The sequence below is a fragment of the Salmo salar genome, chromosome 03 (assembly GCF_965601325.2).
Source record: "Salmo salar chromosome 03, fSalSal1, whole genome shotgun sequence".
Classification (NCBI taxonomy): Eukaryota; Metazoa; Chordata; class Actinopteri; order Salmoniformes; family Salmonidae; genus Salmo; species Salmo salar.
In genome coordinates, this window is record NC_138293.1 from 55152254 (window position 1) to 55173042 (window position 20789).

General features: G+C 44.0%; 1 protein-coding gene across 3 annotated transcripts in view; it reads right to left on the minus strand.

Moving 5' to 3' along the window:
* LOC106600943 (uncharacterized) overlaps positions 1-20789 on the minus strand; it is a 54055-nt gene that overhangs the window by 18074 nt on the left and 15192 nt on the right. For 2 of the 3 annotated variants that reach the window (XM_014192745.3, XM_014192744.3), the window contains exons 4-13: positions 20595-20642; positions 20250-20387; positions 19918-20047; positions 15807-15824; positions 15412-15447; positions 2729-2770; positions 2510-2605; positions 2305-2328; positions 226-335; positions 55-114 (exon numbers count right to left, since the gene is read on the minus strand). In XM_014192745.3, coding sequence (XP_014048220.3) covers positions 55-114; positions 226-335; positions 2305-2328; positions 2510-2605; positions 2729-2770; positions 15412-15447; positions 15807-15824; positions 19918-20047; positions 20250-20387; positions 20595-20642 — 702 coding nt within the window. The remainder of the gene's footprint in view (positions 1-54; positions 115-225; positions 336-2304; positions 2329-2509; positions 2606-2728; positions 2771-15411; positions 15448-15806; positions 15825-19917; positions 20048-20249; positions 20388-20594; positions 20643-20789) is intronic. The other variant, XM_082973599.1, reaches the window with a different exon arrangement.

Below are 20789 nucleotides of genomic sequence, written 5' to 3' on the forward strand. Positions count from 1 at the left end.
GTTCGATTGAATAGTGCTCTAAGTCATCGATCCGTAGCATTCTGAGAATATTACCTGCATCAGATGATGTACCTCTACTTCGTTCAATACTGTCAGTTCAGACATTGCAGGAGGCTGAAAAATACAAGAAGCACTTTAGCCACAGAAAGCACACACTCATGCACGCGCACACACACACACACACACACACACACACACACACACACACACACACACCACACTTACCATGCCCTCATGCTGGCGTCTCCCCCGGGTCCGCAAGATGACAACACCCAAGAGGAGGACATTAGCTATCAGAGAGATAGCTAACAACGTACTGACTGATATGACCTTCCCTAGGAGAGAGCAATGAGGAGAGAGATGAGTATACAGTATCTATCTATTTATACTATCTTAGTATGTACAGTGCATTCGGAAAATATTCAGACCCTTTGCTATGAGACTCGTAATTGAGCTCCGGTGCATCCTGTTTCCATTGATCATCCTTGAGATGTTTATGCAACTTGATTGGAGTCCACCTGCGGTAAATTCAATTGATTGGACATAATTTGGAAAGGCACACACCTGTCCATATAAGGTCCCACAGTTGACAGTGTATGTCAGAGCAAAAGCCATGCGGTCGAAGGAATTGTCCGTAGAGCTCTGAGACAGGATTGTGTCGAGGCACAGATCTGGGGAAGGGTGCCAAAACATTTCTGCATCATTGAAGGTGCCCAAGAACACAGTTGCCTCCATCATTCTTAAATGGAAGAAGTTTGGAACCACCAAGACTCTTCCTAGAGCTGGCCGCTTGGCCAAAATGAGCAATCGGGGTAGAAGGGCTTGGTCAGCGAGGTGACAAAAAACCCGATGGTCATTCTGACAGAGCTCCAGGGTTCCTCGGTGGAGATGGGAGAACCTTCCAGATGGACAACCATCTCTGCAGCACTCCACCTATCAGGCCTTTATGGTAGATTGGCCAGACGGAAGCCACTCCTCAGCTAATGGCACATGACAGCCTGCTTGGAGTTTGCCAAAAGGCACCTAAAGACTCTCAGACCATGAGAAACATGATTCTCTGGTCTGATGAAACCAAGATTCAACTCTTTGGCCTGAATGCATCACATCTGGAGAAAACCTGGCACCATCCCCACAGCATCATGCTGCGGGGATGGTTTTCAGCGACCGGGACTGGGAGACTAGTCAGGATCGAGGGAAAGATGAACGGAGCAAAGTACAGAGAGATCCTTGATGAAAACCTGCTCCCGGTGTTCAGGACCTCAGACTGGGGCGAAGGACCTGAACCTGATCAAACATCACCGGAGAGACCTGAAAATAGCTGTGCAGTGACGCTCCCCATCCAACCTGACAGAGCTTGAGAGGATCTGCAGAGAAGAATGGGAGAAACTCCCCAAATACAGGTGTGCCAAGCTTCTAACGTTATACTCAAGAAGACACAAGGCTGTAATCTCTGCCAAAAGTGCTTCAACAAAGTACTGAGTAAAGGGTCTGAATACTTTCTGAATGCACTGTACCTACTGTACCTTAGTATCCATCTACAGTATCTATCTACAGTATCTTAGTATCCATCTACAGTATCTATCTACAGTATCTATCTACAGTATCTATCTATAGTACCTTCGTATCTATCTACAGTATCTTAGTATATATCTATAGTATCTAAGATACTGTAGATAGTGTGGAAGGACCACCAGAGGGCAGGCTGGGCTCACGGATAGTAGCCCAACAAGGCATGTGAGACAAGGTAACGAGTCAATTAAGCACAGCGGACGGTACTAATGAGATATTCTCTTTCCCCTACAAGAGAGCGGATGAAACCAGCAAGAAAGGAGGAAGATAAACTATCTCTGGAGAATGGCTACGGGGAGAGAGGTGCTATCCAAGAAGATCCATTAAGACGGTGACGAATATGTGATTGTTGTTATAGTTTGAAGGTAATCGTAATGTGATCCTGTGTCATCTAAAGAAGATGTATGTTGTTCCTTTGGAGATTCTCATTGACTGTGTTGGAGTGTTTGTATTGTCAGAAATCCCTCAATAGAGAACTGTGTTGAATCAAGAAGACCTACTCTGGACTCGTTTATTCCACCTTTCCACTTTAGAGTGACACCAAATGACTTGGTCCGCTCACAATAGATACTGTAGATAGATACTATAAATGTATACTATCTACAGTATCTCAGTATCTATCTACAGTATCTCTCGTTAGATCTATTATATATATATATGGGGGGTGTTCGACGAGCAGGTGTCCACATTCTTTTGGTAATGTAGCGTATCTATAAACAAGGCTAAAACACTTACTTTGTAATCGCTGCTCTTGTGACTCTAGAAAAAAAGGAAAGCAATAATATCATGTCATAATGCGCCACATTATTCATTTGGATTCAAAATCTGAGAAGAGATAAGCGGAGGTTTTAACTTGGCTGGCACAATGTCAGACATTCTTCACACTAACTGAGCTCTAATAATCATTAAAGGATTAAGGAAACATTGCAAAGTGTCCTACCCATGTTGTCGCTGTTTGATATTGTTAACGATGTTAATGATGATGGTGGTGGTGGTGGTGTTGATGATGACGTTTTGGGCAGGATCGATGATGTTTCTAAAACAAATGTCAGAAAAAATATCGACTTTCACCTAAAATATTATTTGATCAAGATTTTGAATTCAGATTTTGAATAAAAAAGGTACATCATTGTATGACAAAATAGAGAGAGATGCTTACTGTAATTTATGGTGGGTAACGTGGTTGTATTTGTTGGAGTTTCTGTATTTAAAAAGATGTAAAGAAAAAGGTTTGTATACTGAAGAAAAATAAAACTCAACATGCAAGAATTTCACTGATTTTAATGAGTTACAGTTCATACGAGGAAATCGGTCAATTGAAGTAAATCTGTTAGGCCCTGATCTATAGATTTCACGACTGGTATTTCTATGAATTCTAACTGCCATCGATAAAATGCAATTGTGTTCATTGTCCATAGCTTATGCCTGCCTATACCATAACCCCACATGACGCCATACACGTGTCTGCGGTTGTGAAGCGGGTTGGACATACTGTCAAATTCTCTGAAACGACATTGGAAGCGACTTATGGTAGAGAAATGGATATTCAATTCTCTGGCCAAAGCTCTGGTGGAGTCAGCAGGCCAACTGCACGCTCCCTCAAAACTTGAGACATCTGTGGCATTGTGTTGTATGACAAAACTGCATATTTTATTTCAGCTCATGAAACATGGGACCAACACTTGACATGTTGCGTTTATATTTTGGTTCAGTGTAGTTATTCACTAATCATTGATGCCTTTGAGACTGAGATCAGACTTAGCAGGAAATATCAAACAATTGACCTCCACACACACGCACACACACACCCCAATGTCCACAGATTCCACACCCATTGCTTCCATACACACACACACAATGACAGTACACACACATAGTGGCGGGCCCTCTGGCCACGGAAGCAGTGAATAATTCCCAGCCCAGCCAAGAGAATACTGTAACTAACCACAGAGAGAGAGAGCGATGTATGTGACAGGATGAGGATGGCATGATGGTTAATAATACAGTCCTTTGATAATGCTTGGCCCCTGGGTGTCACACAGCAAAGAGAGAGAGACAGCAGGCAGACAGACAGACAGAGAGAGAGCAGGCAGACAGAGCGCGAGAGAGCGAGAGACTCAGTGAGCATAGCCTTGCTATTGAGAAAGGCCACCGTAGGCAGACCTGGCTCTCAAGAGAAGACAAGCTATTTGCAAACTGCCCAACAAAATGAGGTGGTAACTGAGCTGCACTTCCTAACCTCCTGCCTAATGTAGGACCATAATACAGACACATATTTCCCTCAGATTACACAGATCCAGAAAGAATTAGAAACCCGATCTTGATAAACTCCCAAATCTACTGGGTGAAATACCACAGTTTGCCATCACAGCAGCAAGATGTGTGACCTGTTGCCTCAAGAAAAGGTCAACCAGTGAAGAACAAACACCATTGTAAATACAACACATATTTATGCTTATTTTTTCCCCTTCAACCATTTGCACATCGTTGCAACGCTGTATATATACATAATATGACATTTGTAATGTCTTTATTCTTTTGGAACTTCTGTGTGTAATGTTTACTGTTCATTTTTATTGTTTATTTCACTTTTGTATATTATCTACGTCACTTGCTTTGGCAATGTTAACATGTTTTCCATAGAGAGAGAGAGAGAGAGAGAGAGAGCCATGATGGTTAACAATACAGTCCTTTGATAATGTTTGGCCCCTGGTCGTCACACACTCCAATGTCAAGAGATTCCACACTCATTGCTTCCATTCACACACAAACAGCGGCTACACACACACAATGACAGTACACACACACAGCAGAGTCTCACAACTCAATCGCTGGTTGAAAACTGTTTTCTGCCCCTCCCAAAAGATAGAATTTGTAGATAATTGGCCCTCTTTCTGGGACTCACCCACAAACAGGACCAAGCCTGGCCTGTTGAGGAGTGACGGACTCCATCCTAGCTGGAGGGGTGCTCTCATCCTATCTACGAACATAGACAGGGCTCTAACTCCTCTAGCTCCACAATGAAATAGGGTGCAGGCCAGGCAGCAGGCTGTTAGCCAGCCTGCCAGCTTAGTGGAGTCTGCCACTAGCACAGTCAGCGTAGTCAGCTCAGCTTTCCCCATTGAGACCGTGTCTGTGCCTCGATCTAGGTTGGGCAAAATTAAAAATGGCGGTGTTCGCTTTAGCAATCTCACTAGTATAAAGACCTCCTCCATTCCTGCCATTATTGAAAGAGATTGTGATACCTCACATCTCAAAATTGGGTTACTTAATGTTAGATCCCTCACTTCCAAGGCAGTTATAGTCAATGAACTAATCACGGATAATAATCTTGATGTGATTGGCCTGACTGAAACATGGCTTAAGCCTGATGAATTTACTGTGTTAAATGAGGCCTCACCCCCTGGTTACACTAGTGACCATACCCCCCGTGGATCCGGCAAAGGCGGAGGTGTTGCTAACATTTACGATAGCAAATTTCAATTTACAAAAAAAAAACAATTACGTTTTCGTCTTTTGAGCTTCTAGTCATGAAATCTATGCAGCCTACTCACTCACTTTTTATAGCTACTGTTTACAGGCCTCCTGGGCCATATGCAGTGTTCCTAACTGAGTTCCCTGAATTCCTATCGGATCTTGTAGTCATAGCAGATAATATTCAAATTTTTGGTGACTTTAACATTCACATGGAAAAGTCCACAGACCCACTCCAAAAGGCTTTCGGAGCCATCATCGACTCAGTGGGTTTTGTCCAACATGTCTCTGGACCTACTCACTGCCACAGTCATACTCTGGACCTAGTTTTGTCCCATGGAATAAATGTTGTGGATCTTAATGTTTTTCCTCATAATCCTGGACTATCGGACCACCATTTTATTACGTTTGCAATTGCAACAAATAATCTGCTCAGACCCCAACCAAGGAGCATTAAAAGTCGTGCTATAAATTCTCAGACAACCCAAAGATTCCTTGATGCCCTTCCAGACTGCCTCTGCCTACCCAAGGACGTCAGAGGACAAAAATCAGTTAACCACCTAACCGAGGAACTCAATTTAACCTTGCGCAATACCATAGATGCAGTTGCACCCCTAAAAACTAAAAACATCTGTCATAAGAAACTAGCTCCCTGGTATACAGAAAATACACGAGCTCTGAAGCAAGCTTCCAGAAAATTGGAACGGAAATGGCGCCACACCAAACTGGAAGTCTTCCGACTAGCTTGGAAAGACAGTACCGTGCAGTATCGAAGAGCCCTCACTGCTGCTCGATCATCCTATTTTTCCAACTTAATTGAGGAAAATAAGAACAATCCGAAATTTCTTTTTGATACTGTCGCAAAGCTAACTAAAAAGCAACATTCGCAAATGGAGGATGGCTTTCACTTCAGCAGTAATACATTTATGAACTTCTTTGAGGAAAAGATCATGATCATTAGAAAGCAAATTACAGACTCCTCTTTAAATCTGGGTATTCCTCCAAAGCTCCATTGTCCTGAGTCTACACAACTCTGCCAGGACCTAGGATCAAGGGTGATACTAAAGTGTTTTAGTACTATATCTCTTGACACAATGATGAAAATAATCATGGCCTCCAAACCCTCAAGCTGCATACTGGACCCTATTCCAACTAAACTACTGAAAGAGCTGCTTCCTGTGCTTGGCCCTCCTATGTTGAACATAATAAATGGCTCTCTATCCACCGGATGTGTACCAAGCTCACTAAAAGTGGCAGTAATAAAGCCTCTCTTGAAAAAGCCGAATCTTGATCCAGAAATTATAAAAAACTATCGGCCTATATCGAATCTTCCATTCCTCTCAAAAATTTTAGAAAAAGCTGTTGCACAGCAACTCACTGCCTTCCTGAAGACAAACAATGTATACGAAACGCTTCAGTCTGGTTTTAGACCCCATCATAGCACTGAGACTGCACTTGTGAAGGTGGTAAATGACCTTTTAAAGACGTCAGACCGAGGCTCTGCATCTGTCCTCGTGCTCCTAGATCTTAGTACCGCTTTTGATACCATCGATCACCACATTCTTTTGGAGAGATTGGAAACCCAAATTGGTCTACATGGACAAGTTCTGGCCTGGTTTAGATCTTATCTGTCGGAAAGATATCAGTTTGTCTCTGTGAATGGTTTGTCCTCTGACAAATCAATTGTATATTTCGGTGTTCCTCAAGGTTCCGTTTTAGGACCACTATTGTTTTCACTATATATTTTACCTCTTGGGGATGTCATTCGAAAACATAATGTTAAATTTCACTGCTATGCGGACGACACACAGCTGTACATTTCAATGAAACATGGTGAAGCCCCAAAATTGCCCTCGCTAGAAGCCTGTGTTTCAGACATAAAGAAGTGGATGGCTGCAAACTTTCTACTTTTAAACTCGGACAAAACAGAGATGCTTGTTCTAGGTCCCAAGAAACAAAGAGATCTTCTGTTGAATCTGACAATTAATCTGGATGGTTGTACAGTCGTCTCAAATAAAACTGTGAAAGACCTCGGCATTACTCTGGACCCTGATCTCTCTTTTGAAGAACATATCAAGACTGTTTCAAGGACAGCTTTTTTCCATCTACGTAACATTGCAAAAATCAGAAATTTTCTGTCCAAAAATGACGCAGAAAAATTAATCCATGCTTTTGTTACTTCTAGGCTGGACTACTGCAATGCTCTACTTTCCGGCTACCCGGATAAAGCACTAAATAAACTTCAGTTAGTGCTAAATACGGCTGCTAGAATCCTGACTAGAACCAAACAATTTGATCATATTACTCCAGTGCTAGCCTCCCTACACTGGCTTCCTGTTAAGGCAAGGGCTGATTTCAAGGTTTTACTGCTAACCTACAAAGCATTACATGGGCTTGCTCCTACCTATCTTTCCGATTTGGTCCTGCCGTACATACCTACACGTACGCTACGGTCACAAGACGCAGGCCTCCTAATTGTCCCTAGAATTTCTAAGCAAACGGCTGGAGGTAGGGCTTTCTCCTATAGAGCTCCATTTTTATGGAATGGTCTGCCTACCAATGTGAGAGACGCAGACTCAGTCTCAACCTTTAAGTCTTTACTGAAGACTTATCTCTTCAGTAGGTCCTATGATTAAGTATAGTCTGGCCCAGGAGTGTGAAGGTGAACGGAAAGGCTGGAGCAACGAACCGCCCTTGCTGTCTCTGCCTTGCCGGTTCCCCTCTTTCCACTGGGATTCTCTGCCTCTAACCCTTTTACAGGGGCTGAGTCACTGGCTTACTGGTGTTCTTCCATGCCGTCCATGGGAGGGGTGCGTCACTTGAGTGGGTTGAGTCACTGACGTGGTCTTCCTGTCTGGGTTGGCGCCCCCCCTTGGGTTGTGCCATGGCGGAGATCGTTGTGGGCTATACTCGGCCTTGTCTTAGGACGGTAAGTTGGTGGTTGGAGACATCCCTCTAGTGGTGTGGGGGGGCTGTGCTTTGGCAAAGTGGGTGGGGTTATATCCTGCCTGTTTGGCCCTGTCCGGGGGTATCATCGGATGGGGCCACAGTGTCTTCTGATCCCTCCTGTCTCAGCCTCCAGTATTTATGCTGCAGTAGTTTATGTGTCGGGGGGCTAGGGTCAGTCTGTTACATCTGGAGTATTTCTCTTGTCTTATCCGGTGTCCTGTGTGAATTTAAATATGCTCTCTCTAATTCTCTCTTTCTCTCTTTCTGTCTTTCTCTCGGAGGACCTGAGCCCTAGGACCATGCCTCAGGACTACCTGGTATGATGACTCCTTGCTGTCCCCAGTCCACCTGGCCGTGCTGCTGCTCCAGTTTCAACTGTTCTGCCTGCGGCTATGGAACCCTGACCTGTTCACCGGACGTGCTTGTTGCACCCTCGACAACTACTATGATTATTATTATTTGACCATGCTGGTCATTTATTAACATTTTAACATTTTAACATCTTGACCATGTTCTGTTATAATATCCACCCTGCACAGCCAGAAGAGGACTGGCCACCCCTCATAGCCTGGTTCCTCTCTAGGTTTCTTCCTAGGTTTTTGGCCTTTCTAGGGAGTTTTTCCTAGCCACCGTGCTTCTTTCACATGCTTTGCTTGCTGTTTGGGGTTTTAGGCTGGGTTTCTGTACAGCACTTTGAGATATCAGCTGATGTACGAAGGGCTATATAAAAATAAATTTGATTGATTTGATTGAAATTTGACATAGTGGCGGGCCCTCTGGCCATGGAAGCAGTGAAGAATTCCCAGCCCAGCCAAGAGAATATTGTAACTAACCAGAGAGAGAGCGAGAAAGAGAGAGGGTGCAGAGAGAGCAGAGGACCTACACCCAGACCACAGCATCATCAGCCACACCCCAACCAGCTAAGACCACCCCAAACAAACCCTGGCCACATACTATATACGCCCCCCCATATCAGACCTGTACCCCTTCTGCCCACCCCATGCCCCCCGCCCCTGCGGGCACGGACCTCAACATGACAGCAGGACATATGCCCAGGCCGTGATCAGAGCAACAGGCCCAACCCCTACTATTACACCCACGCAAGCCCCATCCTGTGACCTAAGAGGTATGTATCAGATGCTCAACATGCTCTGCTCACAGCTACTGTGATGGTCCGGGCCTAAACCACACAAAAACAACACTAGACACTATGGAACACAAAGATTTGACCATCTCATCCTGGAATATACAAGGTCTGAGGTCATCTGCCTTTGGCCTAAAGAGCGGAAAGCCAGACTTCATCAAAGAAATTGGAAATACAGACATTGTCATCCTACAAGAAACATGATATAAAGGCGATGGACCCACTGGTTGCCCTCCAGGTTACAGAGAGCTGGTTGTCCAATCCACCAAACTACCAGGTGTGAAACAGGGAAGAGACTCAGGGGGTATGCTAATTTGGTATAGAGCAGACCTAACCCACTCTATTAAATTAGTCAAAGCAGGAACATTTTACATCTGGCTAGAAACTAATAATCCCCACCAATAGAATCCTCATACTTTAACGATGACAGCTTCTCCATCCTAGAGGGGAGATAAACAATTTCCAGGCCCAGGGACATGTACTAGTCTGTGGCGACCTAAATGCCAGAACTGGACAATAACCTAACACCCTCAGCACACAGGGGGACAAACACCTACCTGGAGGGGACAGCATTCTCTCCCCCACATGCCCCCCTAGGCACAACTATGACAACATAAGCAAAAAAAAAATGGGTCACAACTCCTGCAGCTCTGTCACACGCTGGGTATGTACACAGTCAATGGTAGGCTTCGAGGGGACTCCTACGGTAGGTACACCTATAGCTCATCTCTTGGCAGTAGTACTGTAGACTATTTTATCACTGACCTCAACCCAGAGTCACCCTGATCACAGCAAAATCACACTCTACTTGAACAGAGCTTTGCTCAATCATGAGGAATCAAAGCCAAAGGAGCTGAAAAATATTAACAAATGGATGGATGGAAGGAGAGTAGTGTGGAAATCTACCAAAAAACAATTGGGCAACAACAAATTCAATCCCTTCTAGACAATTTCCTGGACAAAATGTTTCACTGTAATAGTGAAGGTGTAAACCTGGCAGTAGAAAACCCAAAGAGCATATTTGACCTCTCAGCTTCCCTATCAAATAAAAAAAAATCTAACAGAAAACCGAAGAAAATGAACAACAATGACAAACGGTTTGATGAAGAATGCAAAATCCTAAGAATGAAACTGAAAAACCTGTCCAACCAAAAACATAGAGACCCGGAAAACCTGAGTCTACACCTTTACGATTGTGAATCACTAAAACAATACAGAAATGCACTACAGAAAAAGAAGATACAGCACGTCAGAAATCAGCTCAATGTAATAGAAGAATCCATAAAGCTGAGTCCTTGCCTAATTATTCTTTACCCAGTGTCTTACAAACCTTGGGAATTAGTCAAGGCTTATTGATTGTTAATTATTATCATGGGGATAAAATAATTCTCATGACAGTAGCCTTCCACAAGCTTCCCACAATAAGTTGGGTTAATTTTGGCCCATTCCTTCTGACAGAGCTGGTGTAACTGAGTCAGGTTTGTAGGCCTCCTTGCTCGCACACGCTTTTTCAGTTCTGCCCACAAATGTTCAATGGGATTGAGGTCAAGGCTTTGTGATGGCCACTCCAATACCTTGACTTAGTTGTCAACTTTGGAAGTATGCTTGGGGTCATTTTCCATTTGGAAGACCCATTTGCGACCAAGCTTTAACTTCCTGATGTCTTGAGATGTTGCTTCAATATATCCACATAATTGTCCTTCCTCATGATGCCATCTATTTTGTGAAGTGCACCAGTCCCTCCTGCAGCAAAGCACCCCCACAACATGATGCTGCCACCCCCGTGCTTCACGGTTGGGATGGTGTTCTTCGGCTTGCAAGCGTCCCCCTTTTTCTTCCAAACATAACGATGGTCATTATGGCAAAACAGTTCTATTTTTGTCATCTGACCAGAGGACCTTTCTCCAAAAAGTACAATCTTTGTCCCCATGTGCAGTTTCAAACCGTAGTCTGGCTTCTTTATGGCGGTTTTGGAGCAGTGGCTCCTTCCTTGCTGAGCGGCCTTTCAGGTTATGTCGATATAGGACTCGTTTTACTGTGGATATAGATACTTTGGTACCTGTTTCCTCCAGCATCTTCACAAGGTCCTTTGCTGTTGTTCTGGGATTCATTTGCACTTTTCACACCAAAGTATACGTTCATCTCTAGGAGACAGAACGCGTCTCCTTCCTGAGCGGTATGACAGCTGCGTGGTCGCATTGTCACGTCCTGACCAGTAATAAGATTATTTGCTATTGTAGTTTGGTCAGGACATGGCAGAGGGTATTTTGTTTATGTATTTCGGGGTGATGGTTTATGTAGTAGGGTGTTTGATTTATTATTTCCGGGTTTTTTGGTCACTGCTCTATGTTAGTCTATTTCTATGTTCTTTCTAGTTAGTCTGTTTCTATGTTTAGTTAATTGGGGTGTGGACTCTCAATTGGAGGCAGGGGTTGTCTAGTTGCCTTTGACTGAGAGTCCTATATATTAGGGTGTGTTTGTGATTTGTGGGAGGTTGTTTCTTGTTTTGCCTGTGTGAGCCTGACAAGACTGTTTTGTTGTTCGTGTGTTCTTCGTTTTGTTGTTTTTGGTGTTCTCTTTATTTAAAATAAATGATAAGATGAGCATCCACATTCCTGCTGCGTTTTGGTCCTCCATTCCCGACGACAACCGTGACACCCATGGTGTTTATACTTGTGTACTATTGTTTGTACAGATGAATATGGCACCTTCAAGCGTTTGGAAATTGCTCCCAAGGATGAACCAGACTTGTGGAGGTCTACAATTCTTTTCTCTGAGGTCTTGGCTGATTTCTTTTGATTTTCCCATGATGTCAAGCAAAGAGGCACTGCGTTGAAGGTAGGCCTTTAAATACATCCACAGGTACACCTCCAATTGACTCAAATGATGTCAATTAGCCTATCAGAAGCTTCTAAAGCCATGACATAATTTTCTGGAATTTTCCAAGCTGTTTAAAGTCACAGTCAACTTAGTGCATGTAAACTTCTGACCCACTGGAATTGTGATACAGTGAATTATAAGTGAAATAATCTGTCTGTAAACAATTGTTGGAAAAATTACTTGGGTCATGCACAAAGTAGATGTCCTAATCGACATGCCAAAACTATAGTTTGTTAACAAGAAATGTATGGAGTGGTTGAAAAACAAGTTTTAATGACTCCAACCTAAGTGTATGCAAACTTACGACTTCAACTGTACACGATCAAATACAAATCTTAGAATCAACTATTAAAGACTAACAGAACCCATTGGATTCTCCAATTACCTTGAATGAACTACAGGACAAAATAAAAACCCTCCAACCCAAAAAGGCCTGTGTTGTTGATGGTATCCTCAATGAAATGATAAAATATACAGACCACAAATTCCAATTGGCTATACTAAAACTATTTAACATCATCCTTAGCTCTGGCATCTTCCCCAATATTTGGAACCAAGGACTGATCACCCCAATCCACAAAATTGGAGACAAATTTGACCCCAATAATTACAGTGGGATAGGCAAAAAACACACACATTTCTTCCCACAGGGCCGTGGGGTGAGACAGGGATGCAGCTTAAACCCCACCCTCTTCAACATATATATAAACGAATTGGTGAGGGCACAGAACAGTCTGCAGCACCCTACTAGAATCTGAAGTCAAATGTCTACTGTTTGCTGATGATCTGGTCCTTCTGTCCCCAACCAAGGAGCGCCTACAGCAGCACCTAGATCTTCTGTACAGATTCTGCCAGACCTGGGCCCTGACAGTAAATCTCAGTAAGACCAAAATAATGGGGTTCCAAAAAAGGTCCAGTCGCCAGGACCACAAATACAAATTCCATCTAGACACCATTGCCCTAGAACACACAAACTATACATACCTTGGCCTAAACATCAGCGCCACAGGTAACTTCCACAACGCTGTGAACGATCTGAGAGACAAGGCAATAAGGGCATTCTATGGCATCAAAAGGAACATAAAGTTTGACATACCAATTAGGATCTGGCTAAAAATGCTTGAATCAGTTATAGAACCCATTGCCCTTCATGGTTGTGAGGCCTGGGGTCCGCTCACCAACCAAGAATTCACAAAATGGGACAAACACCAAATTGAGACTCTGCATGCAGAATTCTGCAAAAATATCCTCCCCGTATAACATAAAACACTAAATAATGCACGCAGAGCAGAATTAGGCCGATACCCTCTAATGATCAAAATCCAGAAAAGAGCCGTTAAATTCTACAACCACCTAAAGGGAAGTGATTCACAAACCTTCCATAACAAAGCCATTACCAACAGAGAGATGAACCTGGAGAAGAGTCCCCTAAGCAAGCTGGTCCTGGGGCTCTGTTCACAAACACAAACACACCCAACAGAGCCCCAGGACTAAACACAATTAGAACCATCCAAATCATGAGAAAACAAAAAGATAATTACTTGACACATTGGAAAGAATTAACAAAAAAACAGAGCAAACTAGAATGCTATTTGGCCCTAAACAGAAAGTACACAGTGGCAGAATACCTGACCACTGTGACTGACCCAAACTTAAGGAAAGCTTTGACTATGTACAGACTCAGTGAGCATAGCCTTGTTATTGAGAAAGGCCACCGTAGGCAGACCTGGCTCTCAAGAGAAGACAGGCTATGTGCACACTGCCCACAAAATGGAGGTGGTAACTGAGTTGCACTTCCTAACCTCCTACCAAATGTATAACCATAATAGAGACACACATTTCCTTCAGATTACAAAGACCCACAAAGTATTCAAAAACAAACCCGATGTTGATAAACTTCCATACCTACTGGGTGAAATACCACAGTGTGCCATCACAGCAGCAAGATTTGTGACATGTTGCCACAAGAAAAGGGCAACCGGTGAAGAACAAACACCATTGTAAATACAGCCCATATTTATGCTTATTTATTTTCCCTTTTGTACTTTAGCCATTTGTACATCGTTACAACACTGTATATATACATAATATGACATTTGCAATGTCTTTATTCTTCTGGAACCTCTATGAGTGTAATGTTTACTGTTCATTTTTATTGTTTATTTCACTTTTGTATATTATCTACTTCACTTGCTTTGGCAATGTTAACATATGTTTCCCATGCCAATAAAGACCCTTGCATTGAAAGAGAGAGAGAGAGAGAGAGATGTGACAGTCTGAGGATGTCATGATGGTTAACAACATACAGTCCTTTGATAATGTTTGGACCCTGAGAGCGATAGAAAGCAGTTGCTTTGCGAGGTATCTCTACCTGAAAATACATGATCTAAGTGATTGATAGTTGGTATTCTGCAATCATAAACGTCTGCCTTATTTACTTTAAAGAATTATTAAAATTGTGATATTTATCAGACAGCATAGGCAGCAGCTCTATAGAGATGAGATGATGACTTGGATTGAGATAATAAAGACATCAAATATTTTATTAAAGTAATGTGAATAAATTATGGTTAATAAGTGATAAGCAATAATGGGTCGTCACTACCATCATGGGACTTTTATGAATTATTTTATTTTGTGTTGTTACAGCATTAAACCCACATAACGCATGTGCATCTAATGTCTAAAAATAAAATCGAAACCCCAAAAACGTGATTCTTTTTTAATAATTGAACTGAAACTGACCTCAAAAAGCCATAATCATGGGGCCTCCCCAGTGACGCAGCGGTCTAAGACACTGCTTCGCAGTGCTAGCGGCATCAATGCAGACCCTGGTTCGATCCCAGGCTGTGTAGCAGCCGGAGGCGACCGGGAGACCCATGAGGAGGTGCACAATTGGCCCAGTGTCGTTCGGGTTAGGGGAGGGTTTGGCTGGCGGGATGTCCTTGTCCCATCGCGTTCTAGCAACTCCTTGTGGTGGGCCGGGCGCATGCACGCTGACACGGTCGCCAGTTGTACGGTGTGTTTCCTCCGACACGTTGGTGCGGCTGGCTTCCGGGTTAAGCGACCAGTGTGTCAAGAAGCAGTGTGGCTTGGTAGGTTCGTGTTTCGGAGGACGCATGGCTCTCGACCTTTGCCTCTCCCGAGTCCGTACGGGAGTTACAGCAATGTGACAAGACTGTATTGGATATCACGAAATTGGGGGTAAAAAGTACCAAAAAACTAAAAATAATTCAAACGCTAATCGCTTGGCACTGATGGTTGAGAAGCAACTGCTTGTTAGTGTAAGGGTTACATCTAGGGTTAGTTGAAATGTTATTGATCGTCTGTAGAGCATCTATAGATGGACAATCCAAATAAAGTGTTACCACACACACACACACACACACACTTACCAAGTGTAGTTGCTTTTTGGCATCTCACTGCATAAACTAGAGAGGAAAAGAGAGAGGTGAAGAACAATGGGTTAAAACTACTAGTTATTGTAAATAAGCATATTTCCCTCACGTATGTACAGAAGGCACACACACGTTCATATGTACGCATGCACACAAGCACACGCACATACACTTAACCGGTGTAGTTGCTTTTGGCCATATATCTGCATCACATAGAGAAGGTAAAAACCATCCCTCTTTTTAGTAAGCATATTTCCAACACACACACACACACACACACACATACACATACACATACACATACACACACACACACACACACACACATATACACACACACACACACACACACACACACACACACACACACACACACACACACAAATGCTTACCAAAAACATCAGCACATTCTGTAAACAAAACACAGGGCATATAGTAAGAAGGGAGATGGGTTGACAATATACAACATACAGTGCATTCGGAAAGTATTCAGACCCCTTGACTTTTTCCACATTGTGTTAGGTTACAGCATTATTCTAAAACGTATTAAATGGTTTTTTCCCATCATCAATCTACACACAATACCCCATAATGACAAAGCAAAAACAGGTTTTTAGAAATGATTGTTAATTTATATATATACTGCTCAAAAAAATAAAGGGAACACATAAACAACACAATGTAACTCCAAGTCAATCACACTTCTGTGAAATCAAACTGTCCACTTAGGAAGCAACACTGATTGACAATAAACTTCACATGCTGTTGTGCAAATGGAATAGACAACAGGTGGAAATTATAGGCAATTAGCAAGACACCCCCAATAAAGGAGTGGTTCTGCAGGTGGGGACCACAGACCACTTCTCAGATCCTATGCTTCCTGGCTGATGTTTTGGTCACTTTTGAATGCTGGTGGAGCTTTCACTCTAGTGGTAGCATGAGACGGAGTCTACAACCCACACAAGTGGCTCAGGTAGTGCAGCTCATTCAGGATGGCACATCAATGCGAGCTGTGGCAAGAAGGTTTGCTGTGTCTGTCAGCGTAGTGTCCAGAGCATAGAGGCGCTACCAGGAGACAGGCCAGTACATCAGGAGACGTGGAGGAGGCCGTAGGAGGGCAACAACCCAGCAGCAGGACCGCTACCTCCGCCTTTGTGCAAGGAGGAGCAGGAGGAGCACTGCCAGAGCCCTGCAAAATGACCTCCAGCAGGCCACAAATGTGCATGTGTCTGCTCAAACGGTCAGAAACAGACTCCATGAGGGTGGTATGAGGGCCCGACGTCCACAGGTGGGGGTTGTGCTTACAGCCCAACACCGTGCAGGACGTTTGGCATTTGCCAGAGAACACCAAGATTGGCAAATTCGCCACTGGCGCCCTGTGCTCTTCACAGATGAAAGCAGGTTCACACTGAGCACGTGACAGACGTGACAGAGTCTGGAGAAGCCGTGGAGAACTTTCTGCTGCCTGCAACATCCTCCAGCATGACCGGTTTGGCGGTGGGTCAGTCATGGTGTGGGGTGACATTTCTTTGGGGGGCCGCACAGCGCTCCATGTGCTCGCCAGAGGTAGCCTGACTGCCATTAGGTACCGAGATGAGATCCTCAGACCCCTTGTGAGACCATATGGTGGTGCGGTTGGCCCTGGGTTCCTCCTAATGCAAGACAATGCTAGACCTCATGTGGCTGGAGTGTGTCAGCAGTTCCTGCAAGAGGAAGGCATTGATGCTATGGACTGGCCCGCCCGTTCCCCAGACCTGAATCCAATTGAGCACATCTGGGACATCATGGCTCGTTCCATCCACCAACGCCACGTTGCACCACAGACTGTCCAGGAGTTGGTGGATGCTTTAGTCCAGGTCTGGGAGGAGATCCATTTACATTTACATTTAAGTCATTTAGCAGACGCTCTTATCCAGAGCGACTTACAAATTGGTGCATTCACCTTATGATATCCAGTGGAACAACCACTTTACAATAGTGCATCTAAAACTTTTAAGGGGGGGGGGGGGGGGGGGGTTAGAAGGATTACTTTATCCTATCCTAGGTATTCCTTAAAGAGGTGGGGTTTCAGGTGTCTCCGGAAGGTGGTGATTGACTCCGCTGTCCTGGCGTCGTGAGGGAGCTTGTTCCACCATTGGGGTGCCAGAGCAGCGAACAGTTTTGACTGGGCTGAGCGGGAACTGTGCTTCCTCAGAGGTAGGGGGGCCAGCAGGCCAGAGGTGGATGAACGCAGTGCCCTTGTTTGGGTGTAGGGCCTGATCAGAGCCTGAAGGTATGGAGGTGCCGTTCCCTTCACAGCTCCGTAGGCAATCACCATGGTCTTGTAGCGGATGCGAGCTTCAACTGGAAGCCAGTGGAGAGAGCGGAGGAGCGGGGTGACGTGAGAAAACTTGGGAAGGTTGAACACCAGACGGGCTGCGGCGTTCTGGATGAGTTGTAGGGGTTTAATGGCACAGGCAGGGAGCCCAGCCAAAAGCGAGTTGCAGTAATCCAGACGGGAGATGACAAGTGCCTGGATTAGGACCTGCGCCGCTTCCTGTGTGAGGCAGGGTCGTACTCTGCGAATGTTGTAGAGCATGAACCTACAGGATCGGGTCACCGCCTTGATGTTAGTGGAGAACGACAGGGTGTTGTCCAGGATCACGCCAAGGTTCTTCAGATCTTCAGATTCTTTAGATCCCTCAGGAGACCATCCGCCACCTCATCAGGAGCATGCCCAGGCGTTCTAGGGAGGTCATACAGGCACGTGGAGGCCACACACACTACTGAGCCTCATTTTGACTTGTTTTAAGGACATTACATCAAAGTTGGATCAGCCTGTAGTGTAGTTTTCCACTTTAATTTTGAGTGTGACTCCAAATCCAGAGCTCCATGGCTTGATAAATTGGATTTCCATTGATTATTTTTGTGTGATTTTGTTGTCAGCACATTCAACTATGTAAAGAAAAAAGTATTTAATAAGATGATTTCTTTCATTCAGATCTAGGATGTGTTGTTTAAGTGTTCCCTTTATTTTTTTGAGCAGTGTATATATATATATATATTTAAAAAACATAAATATCACATTTACATAAGTATTCAGACCCTTTACTCAAATGCATTTTGGGCAGCGATGACAACCTCGAGTCTTCTTGGGTATGACGATACAAGCTTGGCACACCTGTATTTGGGGAGTTTCTCCCATTCTTCTCTGTCTTCTTCAAGCTCTGTCAGGTTGTATGGGAGCGTTGCTGCACAGCTAACATCAAGTCTTTCCTGAGATGTTCAATCGGGTCCAAGTCCGGGTTCTGGCTGGGCCACTCAAGGACATTCAGAGACTTGTCCTGAAGCTACTCCTGCATTGTCTTGGCTGTGTGCTAAGGGTCGTTGTCCTGTTGGAAGGTGAACCTTCGCCCCAGTCTGAGGTCCTGAGCGCTCTGGAGCAGGTTTTCATCAAGGATCTCTCTGTACTTTGCGCTGTTCATCTTTGCCTCAATCCTGACTAGTGTCCCAGTCCCTGCCGCTGAAAAACATCCCCACAGCATGATGCTGCCACCACCATGCTTCACCATAGGGATGATGCCAGGTTTCCTCCAGATGTGACGCTTGGCATTCAGGCCAAAGAATTCAATCTTGGTTTCTCATGGTCTGACAGTCTTTAGGTGCCTTTTGGCAAACTCCAAGTGGGCTGTCATGTGCCTTTTACTGAGGAGTGGCTTCCATCTGGCCACTCTACCATAAAGGCCTGATTGGTGGAGTGCTGCAGAGATGGTTGTCCTTCTGGAAGGTTCTCCCATCTCCATAGATGGAGCTCTGACAGAATGACCATAGGGTTCTTGGTCACCTTGCTGACCAAGGCCCTTCTCCCCCGATTGCTCAGTTTGGCCAGGCGGTCAGCTCTAGGAAATCTTGGTGGTTCCAAACTTCTTCCTTTTAAGAATGATGGAGGCCACTGTGTTCTTGGGGACCTTCAATGCTGCAGAAATGTTTTGGTACCCTTCCCCAGGTCTGTGTCTCGACACAATCCTGTCTCCGAGCTCTACGGACAATTCCTTCGACCTCATGGCTTGGTTTTTACTCTGACATACACTGTCAACTGTGGGACCTTATATAGACAGGTGTGTGCCTTTCCAAATCATGTCCAATCAATTGAATTTACCACAGGTGGACTCCAATCAAGTTGCATAAACATCTCAAGGATGATCAATGTAAACAGGATGCACCGGAGCTCAATTACGAGTCTCATAGCAAAGGGTCTGAATACTTATGTAAATAAGGTATTTCTGTTTGAAATGTTTTTACATTTGCAAAATAAAATCAAAACCTGTTTTCGCTTAGTCATTATGGGGTATTGTGTGTAGATTTCTGAGGATTTAATCCATTTTAGAATAAGGCTCTAACGTAACAAAATATGGAAAAATTCAAGGGGTCTGAATACTTTCCGAAGGCGCTATCAATGTACTTCATGTAATATTATTATTTTATGCACTAGAGGTCATGGAACCAAAGGTATTTTAAACATACCATCCTCTTGTTCTTGTGAGGAATTAGATTTGTGATTGAATGCATCTTTAACCAGACACTTAAAGTCTTTCAAACTGACCAACTCCACCTCAGCTAGACTGTATGTGACACTGGAGACACACTCAGGTTCCTGTTACAGAGGGGGAGGAAGAAGAAGAGGCTCAGTACTGGAGGAACACACACACACAGTACAACCAATGCATGTGCGCACGCCCATACACACCACACACACACACACACACACACACACACACACACACACACACACACACACACACACACACACACACACACACACACACACAGAGAGAGAGAGAGTGACATAGGCCTACCTTCTCATGCAGACAGTCCAGTAAGTAACATACAGCAGAATTTGTTTTGTCTTCAGTGTAATCTTTGCATTCAAAGTCCTTTTTACAGTTATTCCAATAGAACCTGCTAAGGGCTTTTGCAGCTCTTTCAACCGTTTCCTGTAATAAACATGTGTAAATGACAGAAATTAAGTTTCTAATCCTTTACGGCCAAATCATAGCTTGAGATAAGCTTGCATAACATTGACCTTTTCATAAAATGTTGCATGTATGTCAATGGATTCAAGTTCAATTTACACTTGCAGATTTCAAGTTAGGAGTCAGGCTTTACAGATAGAATGTACAGAAATGGAATGGAACCCATACCTCACTTATGTTCACTCTGAACAAATAGTCCTTTGGCAGACTTTCTACCTTGAAGGTAAAAAGGCAACCAGTTACTTAAAGGTTCAACATCATATTATGGGGCGGCAATGTAGCCTAGTGGTTAGAGCGTTGGACTAGTAACCGCAAGATCGAATCCCCGAGCTGACAAGGTACAAATCTATCATTCTGCCCCTG